The 21313-nt window shown below is 39.4% G+C and overlaps 1 protein-coding gene across 7 annotated transcripts in view; it reads left to right on the forward strand.

Annotated features, from left to right (window-relative positions):
- The window catches only part of ppfibp2b (PPFIA binding protein 2b), a 128229-nt gene that overhangs the window by 70636 nt on the left and 36280 nt on the right, over positions 1 to 21313 (forward strand). For 5 of the 7 annotated variants that reach the window (XM_028584891.1, XM_028584892.1, XM_028584894.1 and 2 more), the window contains 2 exons: positions 7267 to 7353; positions 9945 to 10058. In XM_028584891.1, the coding sequence (XP_028440692.1) occupies positions 7267 to 7353; positions 9945 to 10058 (201 nt within the window). Of the gene's footprint in view, positions 1 to 7266; positions 7354 to 8769; positions 8817 to 8961; positions 9028 to 9944; positions 10059 to 21313 lie in introns of those variants that run through there. The other 2 variants (XM_028584897.1, XM_028584896.1) reach the window with 2 other exon arrangements.

Genomic DNA, 21313 nt, shown 5'->3' on the forward strand with positions numbered 1-21313 from the left:
GTAAAAAATATAATTTATCATGCAGTGATTTTTTTTTATACATATCTGATATTTTTAAAAAAACGTATGTTGTTTTACTAAAAAGCATCAGCTTGTAGAGCTCACATCAACTTACAGTGATGTTTCTCTGAATGACTTATCATGTGCACACACACATATTACATTATGCAAATTGTTAAAAATCTGTTGAAATTACTGCAGGTAGCATTCTTTGTCTCTTTAATTGGCTCCTTCAGTTGGTAATACAATGAGTAACACAATGTACATTCACATTTGGACCTGTACATTTTGCCTTAGTCATGTCATGCTGCATTCTGGGTACAAATGAACAGGGCTCTGCCTCAAACACTGTATCCAGTTCTTATTATACATAAGAATACTTATTTTCTTATAAAACCGAGTTAGGCGAACCTATAAAGCAGTGCATCTAAATCCTGTGACCCGCTGTCTATTTTTGACAGCCAGCTCCCATTTGCAGCAATGTTAGAAAATGCACATCCTCTGTGTGGCCGGGTTAGCTCAGTTGGTAGAGCAGGCGCACATATATAGAGGTCTATATGTTGATGCAGAAAGTCCAGGGTTTGAGTCTGACCTCTCTCTTCCCCCTTTCAGAGCTGTCCTATCCGTTAAAGATGGAAATGCCACAAAAAAATAATCTTTAAAAAACAAAACAAAATGAGCATTCTCACGAGATTTGTGTTGGGTCCTGTGTGTTGCGCAATGCAGTCCTTAAGTTTACTGTTTGTGAATACAACGGTTTGGTGCACTCTGTAACAGTAACAGCAGTTTGTATCTGTTGTTATCACCATATGTAACATAATTAAGCATCTTTAGAGCATGCTCAACACTATCAAGAAAAATATATTTCAATCTAAATGTAGATCTGCAGGTACAGTAACCTGGCTTGACCAACGTTAAAAATGCCCACTCCTGCGAGATTTGTGTCCCGCTGGACCCACGGGATCCTAATCCCAATTCAGTCCTCTACAGTAGATGCTGTCCTGGATGCATTCATAGACACTGTATGTCATTAGGAGTCCCACCCACCCCTCTTGCTAGCACTTCCATTTGAAAACATTTAGAACACTGCACAGCTTTCAAGAGACAAACAAATCTCTTCATGCAAATGGTTTTATTTAAGATTCATTGTTATTATATAGTGTTGTATACCTTCAACTACTGTCACTTCTCTTATGTACAACCTTTAATAATTGCTCTGTTGCGGGAAAGTGTAGTTGTTAAATAAAAAATTAGCTACGTGTTTTGTTCGTCTTGAAAAGAAATGCCCCCAAAAGTGATAAACCTAAAACTTATTCTGCCCCCAAATCTTTTTCACTCTCTTGTCTCCTTCCATACCCACACAGTTCACCATGCGATGACAGATAGTAACAGACTGGCCTGGTTTCCTTTATCAGCCCCTTGAAGTGCTCTGTCATTTCCCTGAAATGGCCCTACTTCTGCAGTCTGATGCTAATATCTGCGATTACAGTACATTTTAAATACTTCCTGGCTTCTCCCACTGGAGTGACAAACCAAAAGTCATACTGTAACAGTACTTATAAACCTAAATATTAGGAGTTAAGGGAGACTTTCAGATTCCTAACACTGCCATTTTTGCCATACCTTTGGTGACAGATAATCCAAACAGTTTCAGTAAAGCATAAAGTAAGTCTTTTGATTTTACACATTCTTACCCCATGTTTCCTTGTCTCTTTGTTTAGTTTAAATATAGTTAATATAGTTATATACATAGTTAATATGTTTAATGTATCAGGTTGCCCAGTCTGTATACAGTACATCTTCTGAATCACTGACATCAGCTGCAGACAGATCTGCAAGGATTACATGCTGGTTTTAGACTTTTCTTTCTTTCTGTGTTCTTAGACAATCAGAGAGAGATGTATGGCTTACTCCAAATATGTTTTACATTGTGTAGAGGCTAACAAGCTAAAGCTGCATCTTCTCATATGCCTTTTTATTTTAAATGTAATACAGTATGTTAATTAAAATGCTACAAGGGTTCTAACCATTGCACTTTTGGTTAGCTGTTAGTTCTATTGGTCTTGTACTTAAAGCTTCTTCTACAGTTATTGTTCTGTAGGTAGCATCAGATAAGAGTTCCAGCTCAAAGCCTTAAATGCAGATGTTTACATTCTCCTCTTCAAAACTAGGTCATCATCATGATGGCAGGAACTGCCACTTACAAGCAATTACATCTACACTGAGCATGTACTTTAAGTTCCAAGCTTTTTGTATTCTTTTCTGGAATGTCAAACTATTTTAGGCAATGTGTTTTGGCCATAGTTTAGACAGCTATGGGGTGGACTGTAGACAGAGATGAATGTAACACATTAAAGTATTGATTACTGTAAACAAGTAATGGTTGCGGTGATTGGTAGCTGCCATTTCACACCAGCTTTATTGTTACTAGTATTTCTTAAAATCTCTGTCCCCCATAAATCTTGCCACCAGTGCTTTTGGCCACTTAGGGTAAGGAGGAACAACCTGTAAACACAACACTTCCATATTATCACCTTATGAAGTTGAGTGGCTAACTTTTTAGGAAACTTGCACGGAGCATTCATTAGCATTCATTTGGAATTGTATTTATAGGTACCTGATGAATATAAGTCCAATATTCATCTTTTAAGCTCGGTTTTGGTCTCCGCCAACCCCTGAGTGAAATATGTGGCTATTTAGCTACTAAATGCTCCACTGTGTTCACTAGCTAGTCTTACTTTGTTTGTGTGCTGTTTGTTACTAGGGGGTAGTGCTTAGTGGGTTTATCTGAGTTTTCTTGCTGAAAACAGCTGCTTGCTATGGTCATGGTCTTCAGATAAATCATTTAAAGGCTGAGACTGCTTCGATCTTTTTGAGATACATTATGGTTGTCCCTTACAAAAGCTAATAATTCATACATGAAATATATGGTTTTTGTTTTAAGCAATATAGCAAATCGCCTTGGCATCAATCTAGTGTAGCTAGTGAATTTATGTGGTCAGTCAGTTTTACTGGTCTCATATCTAATGCCTCAAAATTTGTAGTTATATAGTTTGTATGATTATTTTTTTGGTAAAATGTGTTGTAAAAGCTACTTATCAGTTCTTCTGTGTAAAAGAAAAGCCCCTATGATACAATTTGATGTCATAGCATTTCAGCTAAAAGGGTGGAACTTTCTTAAAGCTTTAGTGCGTAACTTTTTGATATTAATGAACGACTGTTACATCCAAGCCATTGCCAAATGAGTTGCTACAAAGCTAATTAAGACTATCAGCTCCACACAACTCTCTGTCTTTCTCAGTATACGCACAACCGGCACATACAGGTACTTCGCTAAAACTCAAGGCCACGCCCCCTTTTGGGGGATGGAAAACAGACGGCCCCATAGCAGTCAATGCAATTTGACGTGTGTTTGGATCATAATTTTGACAAATGTGTGTGGATTATTTTCTTGTTAAACAGATGGTTTGTTTTATACACATGTCTAATGTTTATGGTATATGGTTTGTGGTGTGACTGATTCACCTCTAGTCTCTAATCTTTTAAGATGAATTTAAATAAAAAAGGTTGGTGATTGATCATATATCATTTTCAAAACATTCAAAACTGTTGCTGTGTTATTTCTTTCATTAAACCATGATTATTTTTCAGACTATAATCGTACCAACAAAATCTATAATCGTTGCATCCCTAACGCCAACAGTGATGTGGTCATTACTTATAATTCCTCATGGGGTCGACAGAAACTATACACTATAGCTTTAAAGGTCCCATGGCGTGGAAATTTTACTTTATGAGGTTTTTTAACGTTAATATGCATTCCCCCAGCCTGCCTATGGTCCCCCAGTGGCTAGAAATGGCGATTGGTGTAAACCGAGCCCTGGGTATCCTGCTCTGCCTTTGAGAAAATGAAAGCTCAGATGGGCTGATCTGGAATCTTGCTCCTTATGAGGTCATAAGGAGCAAGGTTACCTCCCCTTTCTCTGCTTTGCCCGCCCAGAGAATTTGGCCCACCCATGAGAGAGAGACATCATGCCCCCCCTGTTCTCAGCTTGCTTGAAGTCTTTTAACATCAAAAGATACTGTATTTGTAACCAATCTTGATAAATGTAGTTCTAATTAAACTGAGGATTTTTTAGCATATTGTACGTGAAGGGACTGTTGAGCCTTTCCTCTGCTGGGAAGCTGACAGAAGCAGAAACATTATCTTATCAGGTCCAGGCTTCATAGCTGGATAATAATGTTTTCCACACTCTCAATTTCCCAGCAGCAGCAGCAGCAGCAGGGCTGAGCAGTTAAAGAGTCAGCAACCCTGGACACAGACACTCAAAGACAGGATAATCTGACTCTTTAGAGAGAAATGGAAACTGTACTGACTACATCATTTAAGCCTTACATCGTTTAAATTAGTTCGAGTTGTGGAACACACATTCGGCTATAACCTTAAAAGCTATGGACCACTGTATAAAACTGGCAAAAGAGCTTCTGACCAAACGGAAAGATATCTTTCACAGCGTGTAAAAACCTATTACAAAGCATTTCTATTTCTAGACAAAGCCTGATACATAATTTTCTCCCAATTGCCTGTGTGGCTGCTAAGAATGATTTCTGTGCCGTTCTTTGTTCTTTTATCAAAGAAAAGCTTAACTCCAAGTCTTCCAGAAGTCCACTGTTCCCAGCAGCCATAAGCCCCGCCCACCGACTCTATACACAATGTGATTGGCCTGACCAAAATTTGGTTTTTGCAGCTTGAAAGACAACGGAGAGTGCTTAGACCCCCCTAGCTGCCAAATAAATTTGCTGCCACTAGGGGGAGTCTAGATTTCTAGGCTAGATTCCTGCATCAGTGGATCAACATGCAATTAATGTGGAGCTTACATCTGTAGTACTCTCACTCTTATATTCAGAATTTTCATTTTATCTAACAAAGTGTGTGTGATTTATGATCTGACAGAGGTGTCTGTCATTTTTGGGAAAATCTGGGACAGCACAGCTTTCTTTAACAGCCACAGGTCCCTATAAAAAGTATTTACTCCCCATGGGAGTTTTTGTGGTTTATTGTTTTACAACCCGGAATGAATATTACATTTTTTAAGATTTTTACACTTATCAAAAGAAAAATACCCTTTAATGCTTAAGTGAAAACAGATCTCTACAAAGTGATGTACAATGATAACATATTTAACTAGAAAATGCATTTCCTGCAGAAAATGCGTGTGAATGCTGACAAGCTAAATTGCTAAAGCTAAACTGGATTAATAGCTTAAATCCATAAGAAGAAGTTGAAGTAGTGAGAATAGTTGGAAAAGTGGGAATGGTTTTAATAAGTATGAATATCATTGACAAGTTGAATAACACCACTAATGTAAAAAAGATGTGGAATAATGACAGTTTTTTTTTTTTAAAAAGCTAATGCTAAAGCTAAAATGAATTGCTGGTTAAAAATGTGTAAGAAAAAGGTGACGTAAGAAATGTTGAAAAGTGATAATTGTTCTAATAATATGATATCTTGAAAAGTTGAATAATAGCCATATTGTATGAAAGTTGTAGGTGTTACAACAGTGGCACAGCAGTGGCAAGTGAGCGGCATCCATTCAGCACACATCGCGGCACCAGAGTGATAAACGTCCGCAGACTGCAGTTCAGTTCGGCTGCTGCGTAGCACAAATCTCTCTCTTTTTTCTCTCTGTCTATTTTAAAATGAGTCGTGAAGACAACAGCAAAGCCCATCTTTACTTTAAATAAAATCAAACAAGGAGAAATGTTCTCCCCTCGTCTTAAAATGGTCAAACATCGATACTAGAGTAACCTACTTCCTTGTTCAGCTGCTGCAATAAATACTCAGAGGGGAGAAATCAGAATGTAGTTACTGCGGAACCATCATCAACAAATAGCTTTATTTCTCTTTCTTTCTCTCTCTCTCTCTCTCTCTCTCTCTCTCTCTCTCTCTCTCTACTGTACAATGACAATTTCAAGTAGCTACAAAACAGTTCTGTTGGTACACAGCTGGATGGGAGTGATGTTTGTTGTTCACTGAATATGACGTGTAAAGCCACGCCCATTTCTAGAACTTAAGGTAATTGTTATGCAGTGCTCCCATGTTGTCCCAGGTGATCATGTTGACTGGCTTGGTTTGAATTTCCAAACTTGGTGAAACCCTGGTCATCGGTGTGAAAGTATAGAGGGCAGGCCATATGTGTATCGCATTGCCAGACCTGTCTCCACAACAACAAAGTGTACACAGCTCGCAGTGTGAGCTATGGTTTTTGAATACTGGCTGTATAAAAAAAAAGCAGATGCTGTGTAAAACATGAGGGTTTGCAGTGGTGGTTTAACTGGGACTTGCGGTTTCAATTTTGTTGTGGCATTTTGGTGGAATAAATCTGCTATTCGTTCAGCAACATTCGTGCTTTGCTTCAGACAATGATTGTGCCACGCTGTGTGATACGCTCTGCAGACATCGAGTAACTGAGTTTCTTTTAAGTTAATTACAACACACCTGTGCACAATAATAAATGAAAAAGACACGTTTTTGCTGTGGTGCCGCAGGTCAGAATCAAAGAACAGAGCCTCTACCGCTAGGCCACCTAGGGGCACATGACAATGAAGACCCGTGTGTGTGTGTGTGTGTATACATTTACCGTAAATTTTGTGTTAATCTTCATATTAACTGTCTAGTTGTAATTTGACTGTCTGGCGAAAATGCTGCATCATGTTTACTAATCAGTGGCCATGTTTGTGTGTGTGTGTGTGTGTTTGTGTTTGTCTGTGTGTGTGTGTGTGTCTGTGCGTGTGTGTGTGTGTGTGTGTGTGTGTGTATGTGTGTGTTTATCCTTATAATGCTGCGTTCCATTTATCTCAAAAGTCTGAGGTCAGAACTGTGAATGAAACATGTTCTGTAATGAGTCGGAAAACTATTATATTCAAAAACAAACAACCTTTGAACGTACACACGTTCCACCAAAACAAGAAGTTCCTTCCCAAAGCTGTTTTGCAGCAGCTCTGTGGATCTGCCCGGCGCTTAGCCCTGCCCAAGACAATTGTGATTGGTTTAAAGGAATGCCAATAAACCAAAGCCCTTTTTCTACTATCCCGGAATGCTGTTTTGTCTAGCCAGACCCTCCTCCGCAGCGCTGTGGAGGAAGGTCTGGCCATGCGAGACTAAAATAAAGCTAACTCAGTCATTCATGTAAGAAGAACAATGCCCAGCAGAAAATAGTGGTGCTCAGTTTTTTTACCTCCATGTTTTTATGCGTCTTCATCCAGGTAAACCTGTGTGTTCCAGCCAACAATGAAACCTACCAAGAACGACTGCTCCGCCTAGAAGGAGACAAGGAGTCTCTGGTGCTACAGGTCAGAACTGTGTGTGTGTGTGTGTGTGTGTGTCTGTCTGTCTGTCTGTCTGTCTGTCTGTCTGTCTGTCTGTCTGTCTGTCTGTCTGTCTGTCTGTCTGTCTGTCTGTCTGTCTGTCTGTCTGTCTGTGTGTGTGTGTGTGTGTGTTTTATCCTACTAATGCTACATTCCGTTTACCTCGAAAGTCTGAGGTGGGAACTGTGAATGTAATCATGCCGGAGTTGACCATGTTCTGTAACAAGTCAGAAAACTATTATATTTAACGGGTTGGGGGGACTCTAGCCAGGTTACCCATTGTTAGACATACCATTTGATAACAACGCATTATGTGGTATTTTACAGGTACAAACACTGTACCAAAATGCATTTTTCTGTGTATTCAAAATACACAGCCATAGTACTGTTGATGCTCGGTGCAGCCATGTTGGATTGTGATGTCGGGTTTGGTGAGGTTCTCATTTCCAAGTTGGAAATCTGACTTCATGAGGCATTCCAAAATTAAAATTTGCAACTGGGAATTTAGAGATTCCGACTGCGAGAAAGACTGCACAATCAATACGTTTCACCAGTGTGTTCTGAGACTGTCCAGTCTAAAATATGTACCATGGAAACACAAAAGTCCCTGGTTCGATTCCAGCGGGGAACTGTTGCGTGTCATCCTCCTTGCTCTACTGCCAAAACACATCTGTCTGTCTCTGCATTGGATTCAGTGGGACTTTTGTCGTCCTACTTCTGCTAAAAAATGAAAACCCCCACAATCAAAGATAATCATAATTGTAATCTAGTACAGATGTGTTTATTTTGACATTATTATTTGAATTCCTACTATGAGTAAATGAGCCAGGGATTTGTCTGGAGGGATTAATGCCACACTGGAAAAAAACATCTTAGTTTCTAGTCTGTAATCCTAGTTCTTTAGATATTTCATAACAAACATGCCCGGACAGCTTCAACTGTCTAAGCATGTGTTTACTGACAACTTTTACAGTAACTTTCAACATCAGTGCTACCGTGGTAAGGCAGAAGATTATATATCTTGTCACTATATGATGTCAACAGGCTCTCGCTGCTCTTAGATCACTTTAATAGCTAGTTCATAGAGCGGTGATCCCTGTACCTTGCTCTTAACTTAAATCACAGTTCTCAAACTGCTCCTCAGGCTCTCTTCACCTGTGTGTACTTGTGTGTATGTGAGTGGATCTTTTTTTCAAATGTTGAGTTAAAATACACCACCTGCCTGGATCACTCCGGTTCATAAAGTTGTCAAAGTCCATATCTCATTTCCCACCAACCACTCACTCCCACACCTACTCGTTACACATTCTGCATCTTGCACCAGCTGTGATTGGTTTATATACAAGGTGACTGGGGCTTTAAGATTTAACTGGCTGTTGACAGGTTGCCTGCTTCAATGTTCTTTGCTTTACTTTCTCTTCACCTGCCTCTCCTTCAGGACTGTTTATGTGAGGTGTCTTGCTTCATTGTGTCTGTGTTAGCATGTACACACTCTGTGTATAGTAACTAACTTTCCTGTAGCCTAGTGGGGACCTTTCACCTACATTTGTGTGTGTGTGTGTGTGTGTGTGTGTGTGTGTGTGTGTGTGTGTGTGTGTGTGTGTGTGTGTGTGTGTGTGTGTGTGTGTGTGTGTGTGTCAGAAGCAAAACACAGAAGAGGTAAGAGAGTCTTTCTCTTCAACATTAGAAGGTTTTTACAGTCATATCAAAATCACGCCTCGTCTTTTATTTGCTTTGTGGTGCTTCACCTTTAAATAAGGGTCTATAGCTGATAGATTATACATTACATTTGTCAGGTAATAGTCAAATGCATGTTTAAGGTGCTAAACACACACACACTTAGATGTGACTCATTCACATACTGTACTTGTTCATTCATTTACTCACTTCTTTGTGGGACTAGTCATTGTTAGCGCAGGCTACCAGATCCTTCACACATCTCTGTAACAACACATGTCCTTGCTTTCGTTGTAATCTGGATTTTGATACATGTTGAGCCAGAAACTTTGCACGAGATTCTTTATTGCCAGAGTGCTGTGAGACAGGACATGGCTGCAGGGGTAACATTCAGAGAAGCTGAAGTGACAGAGAATCAGCTGCTGTCAGAGCGATTTTGCATAGTTTAGGAAAACAGGAGAATTGAAGTGTGTGTGTGATGTTTGGCAGGAAGTGAGCGTGTTCTCAGGGAGGTTATACTAAATGTGCAACGCATTCCTGAGCAACAGACTGCTGAGTAAATGTGTGTTGGAGTTGATGTATGCCAGGATGAATGTGTGTTTGTGTGTGGAGTGAAAGAAGAGAAAGAGACATGGTGATGCGTGTATGAAGTAAAATGTATATTTGTGTTTGTGTGCACATGAAATTTGGGTAGGTGGTGTTTTTTTAACAAAGAAAATCTTTGCCACTACATTATTGTGTGGTTCGTTGGTTTCTGAATAAATATGTGTATATGCATTTGTTTCTATGGCTCTAAGTTTCCATCTGCGACATCACTATGCGTCTTTTTCTGCATCTGCACAGTTCTGCTCTGTGTCTCAGTATGTGTCCTAATAGAGAATGAATATGTCACCCATTAGGTGAGCATTCTGACCGACCAGGTGGAGGCCCAGGGAGAGAAGATCAGAGACTTACAGAGTTCTCTGGAGGAACACCGGCAGAAACTAGCCTCTACAGAGGAGATGCTACAACAGGTAATGTGCACACACACAAACACACGCACACACACACACACACACACACACACACACACACACACACACACACACACACACACACACACACACACACACACACACACACACACACACACTGTTATGACTTAGACAAAAATTGCAATATGTAAAAGTCCTGTTTAATCAAATATATATGATTAAATGATAGATAATTCACAAGCCTCCAGGTGGTTAATTAGTGTTCCTGATACTCCATTATGTGTTAGAAGGCATTTTCAGTGTGGCACACTTGTTTCATGTTCTTTTTTAAAAGTCCCATGACATGGTGTTCTTTGGATGCTTTTATATAGACCTTAGTGGTCCCCTAATACTGTATCTGAAGACTCTTTCCCGAAATTCAGCCTTGGTGCAGAATTAGGCCGGTTACACACTGGCTGCGTGGCGTGAGCGTTGCGTTTCTGTTGCGTGTCAGCTGCGTGGATTTTTCTATGTCTTTACACACCAGAAACGTGTCTGACGCGGCGCTGCTGCTGCTAGCCTTGTCTGGACACATGTATGTTTCCCATTGATAAAATGAAATACCATGTTAAACATAAATATATACTGATTTGATTACAGCAAAGACAACGTCGGCAGTATTGACGGCAAAATATTACGGCAGAATATTTCGTTCTGTATTGACAGGTGCAATATTAGAAAATCAATTTTTTTTTTTATTACATTTATATCTGCATTTATATCAAAACCTAGAGGCTTTCAAACATCAACATGTCATTTATTAATATGTATTCATGTCTAAACAACATATTTACATCTTTTTCCTATTCTATTTTGCCTGGAAACGTTTCCGACACACTTGTGTGTTGCGTGAAAAATAGGCGTTGGTTCTATTGCTAGCAGGCACGCTAGAAATTACATTTACATTTTGAAACTTGCATTGTTTACATTCATGTTAACTTGCTAGCAGTATTTGTCTTGTGCATTGCTGCCTGTCTATCAGTGGAATAATGTGAAACCATTTGTAGGGATATAGCGCATTGTATATCGATATTATATCAACATCAATATATGAGGCTAGATTCTGTCTTAAAGGGAAATTTCACCACTGGAAAGCTGAATATATCTTTAAATTGGGTCACTTATGTAGTAGAAATGTGAAAAGAAAATTGAAATTGGTGCCTTCTAGGCCAAGATAAGCCAGAAAATGTGTTTTTGGCTCATGGATGAAAGACACCATATCCCAGAATGCACTTGCTTTGCTGCTGTATGAGGCCACTCCCTAGCCACGCCTACCCTTTACAGACAGACAGTGAGACAATCAACTCAACAAGTGTGTTTTATTGTCATTTCAACCATTACACGAAAAAACCAGAGTGATAGAGAAAGACGGCTCTGGAAAAAACGTTTCACCGTGGCTCAAGTGGTGTTACACATTTAAAACATGCATTTTTTTTGCCACAGCTGATACATTATCCGGACTTCTTTCAGCGGATTGATTGATAGCAGAGAAATAACAGACCGCATTCTACATTAGAATTCAACCAAGCCATGTAATAAAAGAAGGCTAACACATAGCTACTAGCATTAGCTCTTGTGGGCTGTGGTATAAACATTGAGTATAAACTAAAGCCGTACATTTGCGTGGGATGTAGCTAGAATTGTCTGCATTTTACAGTCACAAACTCCACCAGCAGTTAGCAGTTAGTTGGATACAAATCACCCCATTTCTGCAACAGGCAGTCCGGGGTAACACAGCCCACCTCCACTAGTAGTCTTACCCGGTGACAGCAGGCTGGATTGTCCACAGCAATATTTCCACAACAACAAAAACACAGCACAGCAGTCTCTGAACTCACGTTGGGAGTTCAGAGACTTGCGGACACTTGCAAGCAGACACTTGCAAGCACGATTGGTGAACAGATGGCTGGCTCACTTGTTCAACGCTCCCCACTGATGAGGTCTCTTTACCGGCCAGAGGCATCGAGCAACACCGCTGGTCTCCGTGCAGGCGAAGCTCGCGTAGTGTGTGGAGTATTGCGTCCGTAATAAAGTGTCCTGCATATTCTCCGATGTGTTCCAATGTATCCCGGTGGTATACGTGTGCGGTAGTTTGAACGCACATAATTGTTGTTCTAAAATTTCCGTCGGGATGAACTGTTTCTGCTCCTGCTGAGAAGCTAAGCAAGGATTCAAGATGGCTGAAACTCGTTTTTTCCTCAACAATCTCCGGAAAAAGCCGACAGTCCAACCCCCTTTGGGCTATGCGGAAGTGGCTCCTAATACAGGCATACAGACTGTAGTCTTTTGCCTCTGGGCAAAAAAGCCTCAGATTACGCAAAAATCGTCATTTTGCGTCATCTGAGGTTTTTTTCCAGACCCACAATACAGAGATCTCCCCTCTCAGGGGGACATGAGGGAGGGAAGAATGGTCATTCAAAAATATTACCGTGTTTCTACTGATACAAAACTTAATGCTAATTGGTGAAGTTTCCCTTTAATGTTTGAATATCGTAATATGACACAAGTGTTGTCTTTTCCTGGTTTTAATCGTAACCAATCTTTTACAGTAAAGCAGGGTTTTTCCTATTCTACAGCTTGAGACACCTACACATGATACGCAATTTGCTCTTTGCGCAAAAAAAGCAGAAAAGTTGACTGTTGAATTACAGAACTAGACAGTACTACAATATTTGGATGACACAGTAGGTTCCTTTTAAGCTGAGCAGCTGTAGTGTTTTATTAATCTTTGTAAATTATATATTAATACATGTTAACTTACACTGTACATTAGGTGACAGGCCACACTAAACATTGTAACTGAACTCCCAATTGGTTTTGTCCCTTGACAATTCCAATAAAATGTAGTCAAACAATACAATTCTGCTATGAATGTAACATAACAAGAAAAAAGGACAAATATGCAGGTGTAGCTGGCTGAAAGATAATATGGCCCGTCTGTTCTGCAGTGAAACTCAGTTTTATTTCACAGAACAGTCTCAGTCAAGACCATAGGTTTAGTCATTCTTGTAAAATACTACTCACCACGACACCACAGGTAGGCAGTATACAAAGGTACACGCTCTGAAGAGTGAGATCTTCACAGATACAGAGCACATGCTAAACTTACGGCAGAGCATGTTCGCTTGAGCATACAGCTTCCGATGCTGCCTATAGATATCCTTATCATCATACAGGTCATTTGCAATAATATGGCCCAAATATGTAATCTCACTGCACATCCTAAGTGCAGTGCCAGGCAGATAGAAGTCATGGAAGGTTGACTGTCTGTCTTCTCTACTTCTAATAATCATGATCTTACTCTTTTTGACATTGTATTTTATATCAAAATCAGCACCATACTGTGTGCATATTCTCAGAAGCTGTTGGAGACAAGCACTATATGGGCTAAAAATGACCAAATCATCTGCGTACATAAGGTGATTAATTAGGGAGTCACCAACCCTACAACCTGTACCACATGCATTTAAAATCAAAGACAAATCATTCGTACACATATTAAAAAGAAACAGAGACAGAATTCCGCCCTGGCGGACACAATTGGTTACTTGGAAGGGGACAGATGTAACATTCCCCCATCTCACTCTCATTGTCTGATGCGAGTACCAATAAACCAAGATTCTTATTAAAAAAAACAGGGACCCCACTTTTAGACAATTTTAAAAATAATTTCTCATGATTAACACGATTGAATACTTTAGAAGCATCAATGAAGCACATGAACATTGTGGAATTGCCTATTACATTTATCTAAAATTTCCTTTAGTGCAAAAATACATAAATCAGTGCCATGCTTTCTTTTAAAACCAAATTGGTTATCAGTAGACAGGACGTACCTCTCAAGTCTACACAATAGAACTGTCTCCAGCACTTTGGACATAATATTGGCCTGTAATTATCTGAGCTGTTCAGCTTCCCCACTTTATCTTTAATAACTGGTACTAGCACAACAGAGAGCATAGAATCAGGAAATACTCCATGAACAAAAAAACCTGTGTAGCACATAGCTACCAGAGGGCACAGTTTCTAGCTGTAATACTATCCAGACCACAGTCCTTATTATCTCTTAACTTCAATATTGCTTCATTGACTTCAGCAGAAGTGACAACAACATCATCATTCAATTCTACATTATCCACTACAAACAGATTACTTTTTACACAGTTTAACAGTTCATAATATTGTTTCCGCCATAACTGTGAAATTTCATCAGGACCACTCACACCATCTATATATGGTCCGTAGTAGCCAGATCGTAACCAATCCTCATCATATCGATGGAGTCATAGGCATCCACTGTACAAAGGCAGTGATCCAGCCAGGAAGTAGAGTGTCAGGCCTTCACGACGTGTAATGTTAGACAGCCAGTTACCTGCATTATTAGAGCTTGGTAGAAGCATTCTGCACGCTTATTGGCTTACTGACGCTGATAAGATTAGGTATTGGAATTGGGTATTGAATGACGAGGCATTTTTCAATACTCGATACTTTAGAGGCAATTCGGTGGGTGCCTAAAATGTATTTGATGCGGAACCCAGCCCTAGTTGTGACCCACCTCAACCTGCCATTAAATGGTAACTGAACTGGTAGAAATTTGGCCCAATTCTAAAATTAGCTGGCCTAAAATCATGTGTAATCTGCATAGTGTCTTCCCGGCTATAGAAGAGATAAGAGTGTGTTGGCCAATCGGGCTCCAGTAATGTGACTTTTCTGCCAGTTAATATTTTAACAACTAAACTACATTATTTGCACATATTGAAAACTTCACATATGTTCTCAGATGATCCCAAATCATACCCTAATTTAGCATAATCATTTTTGCCAGCAGTCAGACACGATAAACATAGACAAGCAATTGAATACTAATAACAGTAAAGTTGTTCTCTATGTGAATAGATAAAGGAGTGGCACAGTGTGTCAGAGCATTCCAGCTTGACTGTACTGTTGACCTCCTCTGACTCATCACCTGCTCAGTTATGTGGAGGGTTCAACAAAAACAAGAATAAGTAGATTTTACAGGTCAAATCTCAACATTACGCTGTCCTAGATAGGACAAAGTTTACTTCTAAAGCAAACTGAGTTTAAAGATGACTTTTTCGATAAAGAACTGTGTACTGCTCTGTTACTGCTGTTGTTTCATACTCAGTTTGAAGCACACATATTGGCTTTGCATAACGGTATAATGAGGCCTAAAATATTCTGTTTTTGGTCCAATGTTGTTATTGTTCCTGAAGTAAAAATGTCTATTCAAAATGACAGGGTACATAGATTTGCTTCAATTAGAGCAAAGAAATAAGCATTCCGTATTATAATACAGCAGCGTGATAAATGAGACAAACTGGAATTAAAATAACATTTGGCCAGAGTTTCCCTGTGAAAACCAAAATAAACTTTTTAACAGGGCACTGCTGGTCAAGTCAAGCATGTCTGAAAGGATTTTTTTGAAAATGAGCCGGCTTTCTCACCTGCCTGTCTATTTAACATCATCTGATGAAACTGTAAGTGCTGTCTTAACAGATAACATAGGAATTTTGAAAATTCAAAAATGTGTTTGAAGGTGAGTTTAAGGCACAGGTGTATGTCATAGATGTAATTATGGTGGAGTTATAAGTTGCTACACTGGGCAAAAACCTTGTATCTGCAGAATAAACAATGAATAAGCAATGAAAAAGAGAATTTTTTTAATATCAGACCAAATTTCCCATAACTTTCTGAGCCTACAGAGGTGTGTTAACACTTGTGTTGGCTTTGGTTCAAATTTGACCTATTATAATAACATGAATGAAAGTTGTGTGGAACACAACGTTCTTCGCAGGTAACATTAATGATTACTTTCATTGAATTTAGAACTTTGTGTGTTTTATTCGATTTTATAGCATTTCAAAAAAAAAATGTATAGGTTTTAAAACAGTCTCCTGACTAAACTTTGACATAAACCAGTCTGTGATCCACTCAACATCCTCTGATCTTAACTATTAGTCAAAATAATTCATAATTTCTGCTTTGTTTTGAACTTAAAAAGTAAGACAACACAAGGGTTAAATCAAGAATATGATGATAGTTTGTGTGCAAACAAGTCAAGTAAATGTGTCTCAAAAGAAAAAAAAACACATTGAGTAATAATTTTTTTTTAAATGGAAATCTGTCCTTCATCGACCACCCTTTTTACTGTACCATTGCTTCACCATGAGACAGTACAACCAGTTTAGCTTGTCCTTGCAGACACTCACTTACACTTGATGTACACTCTTAACTTACACTTACACTGCTCAATAGATTGCAATGCTGATCAGTAGACCACCACTTTATTCCAGACTGAAATAAATAAATAAGAATATTTATATAATTTATATATATATATAAAATAACAAATATTGGATGAAATGTGGTACACACATTCATTTCTCTCTGCAAAACTAATGACATTACCATCAGCCTCAGCTGTTTTTTTTGTGTTTAGTGCTAATTGGCAAATGTTACTATGCTAAAACGCTAAACTACGATGGAAAACATTATACCTGCTAAAAATTAGCATGTTAACATTGTCATTGTCAGCACGTTAGCATGCTAACGTTAGCATTTCATGCATAGTAATGCTGTGCCTAAGAAGCCCTGCTAGCATGGCTTTGTCACTTGAGTGGTCTGAAAATGACTATTTATGTATGTCTACATGTGCAGTGATTAGGCTATCATAATGTGTAGCATGAAGTCAGTAGAGTTTCTGTCTTTCATGCTGTCTAGAGGGTTCATCAGTTGTCCTAATAAAACATCTCAAGTATGGAATATCCATCATCCAGTAACCTGTACAGGCTGTAGGTTCTTAATCTTGTTCTTAAGATCTTCAGGAACTGAGTTTGGATTGTCTGAGGACAACTGTATTTTTTATCAGTAGTAAGTCAACACCACTCTCAACAGCACTACTTGGGAGCTGTAGGTCAACCCTACTGTAGACTACAGGTCCCACTTGATTGCCAGTATAAAGTAGTGTTAAACACTGAATGTCTGCAAGTTTTTCCTGCTAAGTTGTTATACTTGACGTCAGTAATGAAGCAATCTCATGAGCTCTGCCAGGCTGGACACCACAAGACTACAGCTTTGTTTATCACAGAATCCGCCCTCTGTTTAGACTCCTCAAAAAGCTCTTTGTCCTCTTCGTTGTCAAGAAGAGGGCTACAACCCCCAAATAAATACTGTTTTATCATCTTTATTCTGCTAGCTTTTATAATTTATTAATGTATGCTCTCTGTACTGAACAAAAACAGTTATAACCCAGTTACAACACTGGAATTTCCCATTTTTTTGGGATCAATAAAAATCTATCTATCTATCTATCTATCTATCTATCTATAAAAACACTGCAGGAATTAAAAAGAGGCTCCTCCTTTTTTCTAAGTAAGGGTTAGGGTTAAGGCTGTTTTATTCTTTTGCGTCGAATTGACGGCGTGCCCCTGCAGACCCCTCTGCGTCTACACTGGACCCTACGCCGTAGCCTGACGTGCACCTCTCGAAAAATGTAACTACACGTTGGTAGTGTTGCATTTCCCCCGACTCATTTCCTGGTTCTCCTTCTCCATAAACAACATGAAACCAAGGAGAGGGTTAACTTTTCCTGCTAAAGATTTCCCACCTTGGTCAGAAAACACAGGGGAGACACTTTGTTTTTCTCACTATGACTCTAGAGTCGGTACTTGCTCCGGAGCTAATCGCCGTCACTCTCTCACTTCTCCCTCGCTGTACCACACACTCCACACACACACACATGCCAGCTCGACGCACACACCAGCGCACAAGTGTAAACATCAGGCCACTTACGTAGGCTACGGCGAAAGCTCTGCGTGGAGCCTCCGTAGAACCATAAAACAAGCTTCAGGGTTCTCCTCTTCTCTGTTTTCTGGTGTAATTGAAAAACAGAATTTGTAGCATGCTACCATTACAGTAAAATGTATGCATTTTGCTTCATAGCTAACAAATGTGTGAATTGTTGCAACATTTCAAACAGTCAATCTCCACCTGCCACTGCACCTGATCTTCTTGTGTGTGTATGTGTGTGTGTGTGTGTGTGTGTGTGTGTGTGTGTGTGTGTGTGTGTGTGTGTGTGTGTGTGTGTGTGTGTGTGTGTGTGTGTGTGTGTGTGTGTGTGTGTGTGCGTGTGCGTGTGTGTGTGTGTAACGCTGTCCTGTTGATGACTGCTGGTCAAATAGCTAAAGTGATACGAGGTGTTTGCTGAGAGACATGAAGATGGAGTTAGCCGTTTTTTGGACTCTGGGTTTGGGTTGTACTGTGTTGTCTTTATTGAGTACTGTATTTATCATCTCCCAAATCTATTCCTCTTAAATTTCGTCAATATTTAATTACAAAGCAAGTTTTAAGGATTTAAAAGGTGACAGCATGTCTGCGACAGGATGTCGAGAGAATTAAAGAGAAGAGGAAGAAGAGAAAGACAACCATGTAACATTATGTGTCAGTGCCGCAGGGCTGCTACTTGCTGTGGGAACCACAACTAATCTAATAAGGCCTTAGTCAGCACACACACACACGCGCACACACACACACACACACACACACACACACACACACACACACACACACACACACACACACACACACACACACACACACAAACACAGTACAGTGTTCTCATGCTAGAGGGGATCCACCCACACATGTAGTCATACTGTGAAAACATGTCCTACTGTGCCTTTATGTAGACAGAGAAATAACGGTTACTTAATTTAAGGTATCTACATAAGAGTGACATGACACTGTCATGAATGTGTCATAAACATGACAAAACAAGTCATAAATGTTTATGACATAACGCTTCTTTTAGTAAGTGTCATTCGGTTTCTGTCATGACAAGTTAGGGTTAGAGTTAGGGTTTGGGTTCATGTGTCATGATTGTGTCATGACAGCGTCATGTGTTCGTGACAGTGTCATGTCACTCTTATGTAGATACCTTAAATTAAGTGTTACCGAAATAACTATATTGAGTACATTTCTGTGTACTCGGTTTACAGTTTTGTGTTTACAAAGTATCATTAACAACACACAATGCATGGATTTATGCACGCACATACACATGCACGCACACACAAAGCTTCAGTCAAGGGTCATTATCTTTTTTTATGTATTCATAGATAGAATTAATCGACTCTTCGTCAATCACTAAAATTCCTCAACATAATTCTCATTAGCATGGACTGTGCATTTTCAGTTTCCATTCACTTCACTGTTGTATGAGAATTGTTTTATAAGTCTTTTTACCACAAACATGCAGCCATCAGGATGCCCCAAACCTCAACCATTTTACAGTAAATAAAGAAATGACCACATTTACAATATCTATGTTTGCCTATTACATACAAAAGCAGTGGCCTTGGGACTGAGAACAGGCTGCTACACCCTGCTTGCTGTTATTGGCTGAGGGTCCACACCCATGTGTAAGGCTCTTTGCTGATGGCCAAAAACTTCCCACACACAGCAAAATAAGAAGAAAAGATTTTCTCTTTTCTCTGCAGAAGGTAGGGTCTCTGCAGATAGAGACACCGCCACAGTGACGAGTGGCCTGTTTCGGTTCAGTTTCGCCACTAGAACTGGGCGATATGGAGAAAATCAAATATTACAATATACTTGACCAAATACATCAATGGCGATATTGTGCGATATTGTAGGGTTGAGTGCTTTCACAAAAAATGTACACAATGAGATTTCAGATAAATCATAATCTCATCTCACCCACTATACACTACCTGCACAGCACCAAACAGGGGCTTGCTTAAGTTAAGCAGGAAGGGGCAAAGTTAGGTGACATTTCAAGTTGCCGGGGCAGATTTAGAATGTGGTCACTCTGTACAGGTTGCATTTACACCTGGCTCCTATCACAATGCGATCCCGACCACATCCAAATTTGCACTGGCTAATTCCAATCCCAGCATGTACACCTGGCATTAACATGCAATTTTCTTTATCCAGATAACATATCCAAATACAGATCACATGTTAATGCCAGGTGTAAATGTGGTATGGGCATCAACATACTTACATGGAGATCACATTTTGCCTTCTTTCAGTCATTTTCTAAGACTGTGAGTCTTAGAAATTGGGGATTTTCTCATTTCAGTTATTAGGAACTGTAGTCCAGATCTAAATTCTGCTGTGTAGCTGTGTTATATTATGAGTGCCACAGAGATCTATAAATGCTGTAGAGTATGATAATATGTCACGTGTTGCTTTATATAATTAAAGGGAAGCAAATGTCAGGCAGCTTGGTTGTGGTGCCATGACCACAGAGTTCTGATAAATACCTCTAAAGACTGCGGCTTATCCTGCTGTAAGTGACACTGGTGTTAGATTGCAAACTGACAGTCAGCTGCCATAAGATTTTGTGTGTGTGTGTGGGTGTGTGCGTGTGCGTGTGTGTGTGGGGCGCTGCTGAGCTGGAGTGATTATGGGGTTTTAGCTGTCTGTCTGTGGCTCTGGTGTTGACACAATTTGTTTACCATGTGATCTTTCTATTTGGACGGCATGGTATCCCTCTGTGGTCAAAGAGTGTTGTCTCTGATTTGTTCAATGTGGCATCCACATATCCTGTGGAAAGGGGAAAAAGAAAAATATGCATGTTAAGGACTTAAGTGTAACATAATCACATTCAAATAAATAGATAAGGTTGAACATCGGCACATTTTTTCTTTCAGGTCAGACCTTAATGAAAGGACAATAATCCACTTTATTTTATCACTTACATGTCATTGTAAAATTTTATAAAATAGTTTCTTTTGATGGAAGGTGCCCACATGAGGAGTCAGCCTGTGGCTATTTCAAACAAAAGCACCAATGATCATCTTTATCCCATTTATTCCAGTAAAAGTTTCCATAATAAACTGTAGACAGGAGGGATGGAGGGAAACCAAGTCAATGAATTTGGTTCTAATCTGTCTCCAAAATCATCTCAAAATTTCTCAATAATAGTGTATGGATAAGTCACTCAATTTGTTATCGACTCACAATTCCCCGTTTTCTTAAAACAAGTGACATCAGATCACTCGATCAAATTCTAGAGAAACAATCTAGTGTATTTCAATATGTGGTCACTTGTTTCATGACAGTTTAGTGTAAAACAGTTCAAAGAAAGTGAATCCCTTAATTTACTGGCAATTCTTTTCTTTGATCTGTCTTGAAGACAAAAAGATACAGGTAGTATGTTTATGCATCTGTAGTTGAATGGAAAATGAATTGCACCGGAGGAAGGAATCAGA

Source organism: Perca flavescens, chromosome 8 (genome assembly GCF_004354835.1).
Source record: "Perca flavescens isolate YP-PL-M2 chromosome 8, PFLA_1.0, whole genome shotgun sequence".
NCBI lineage: Eukaryota > Metazoa > Chordata > Actinopteri > Perciformes > Percidae > Perca > Perca flavescens.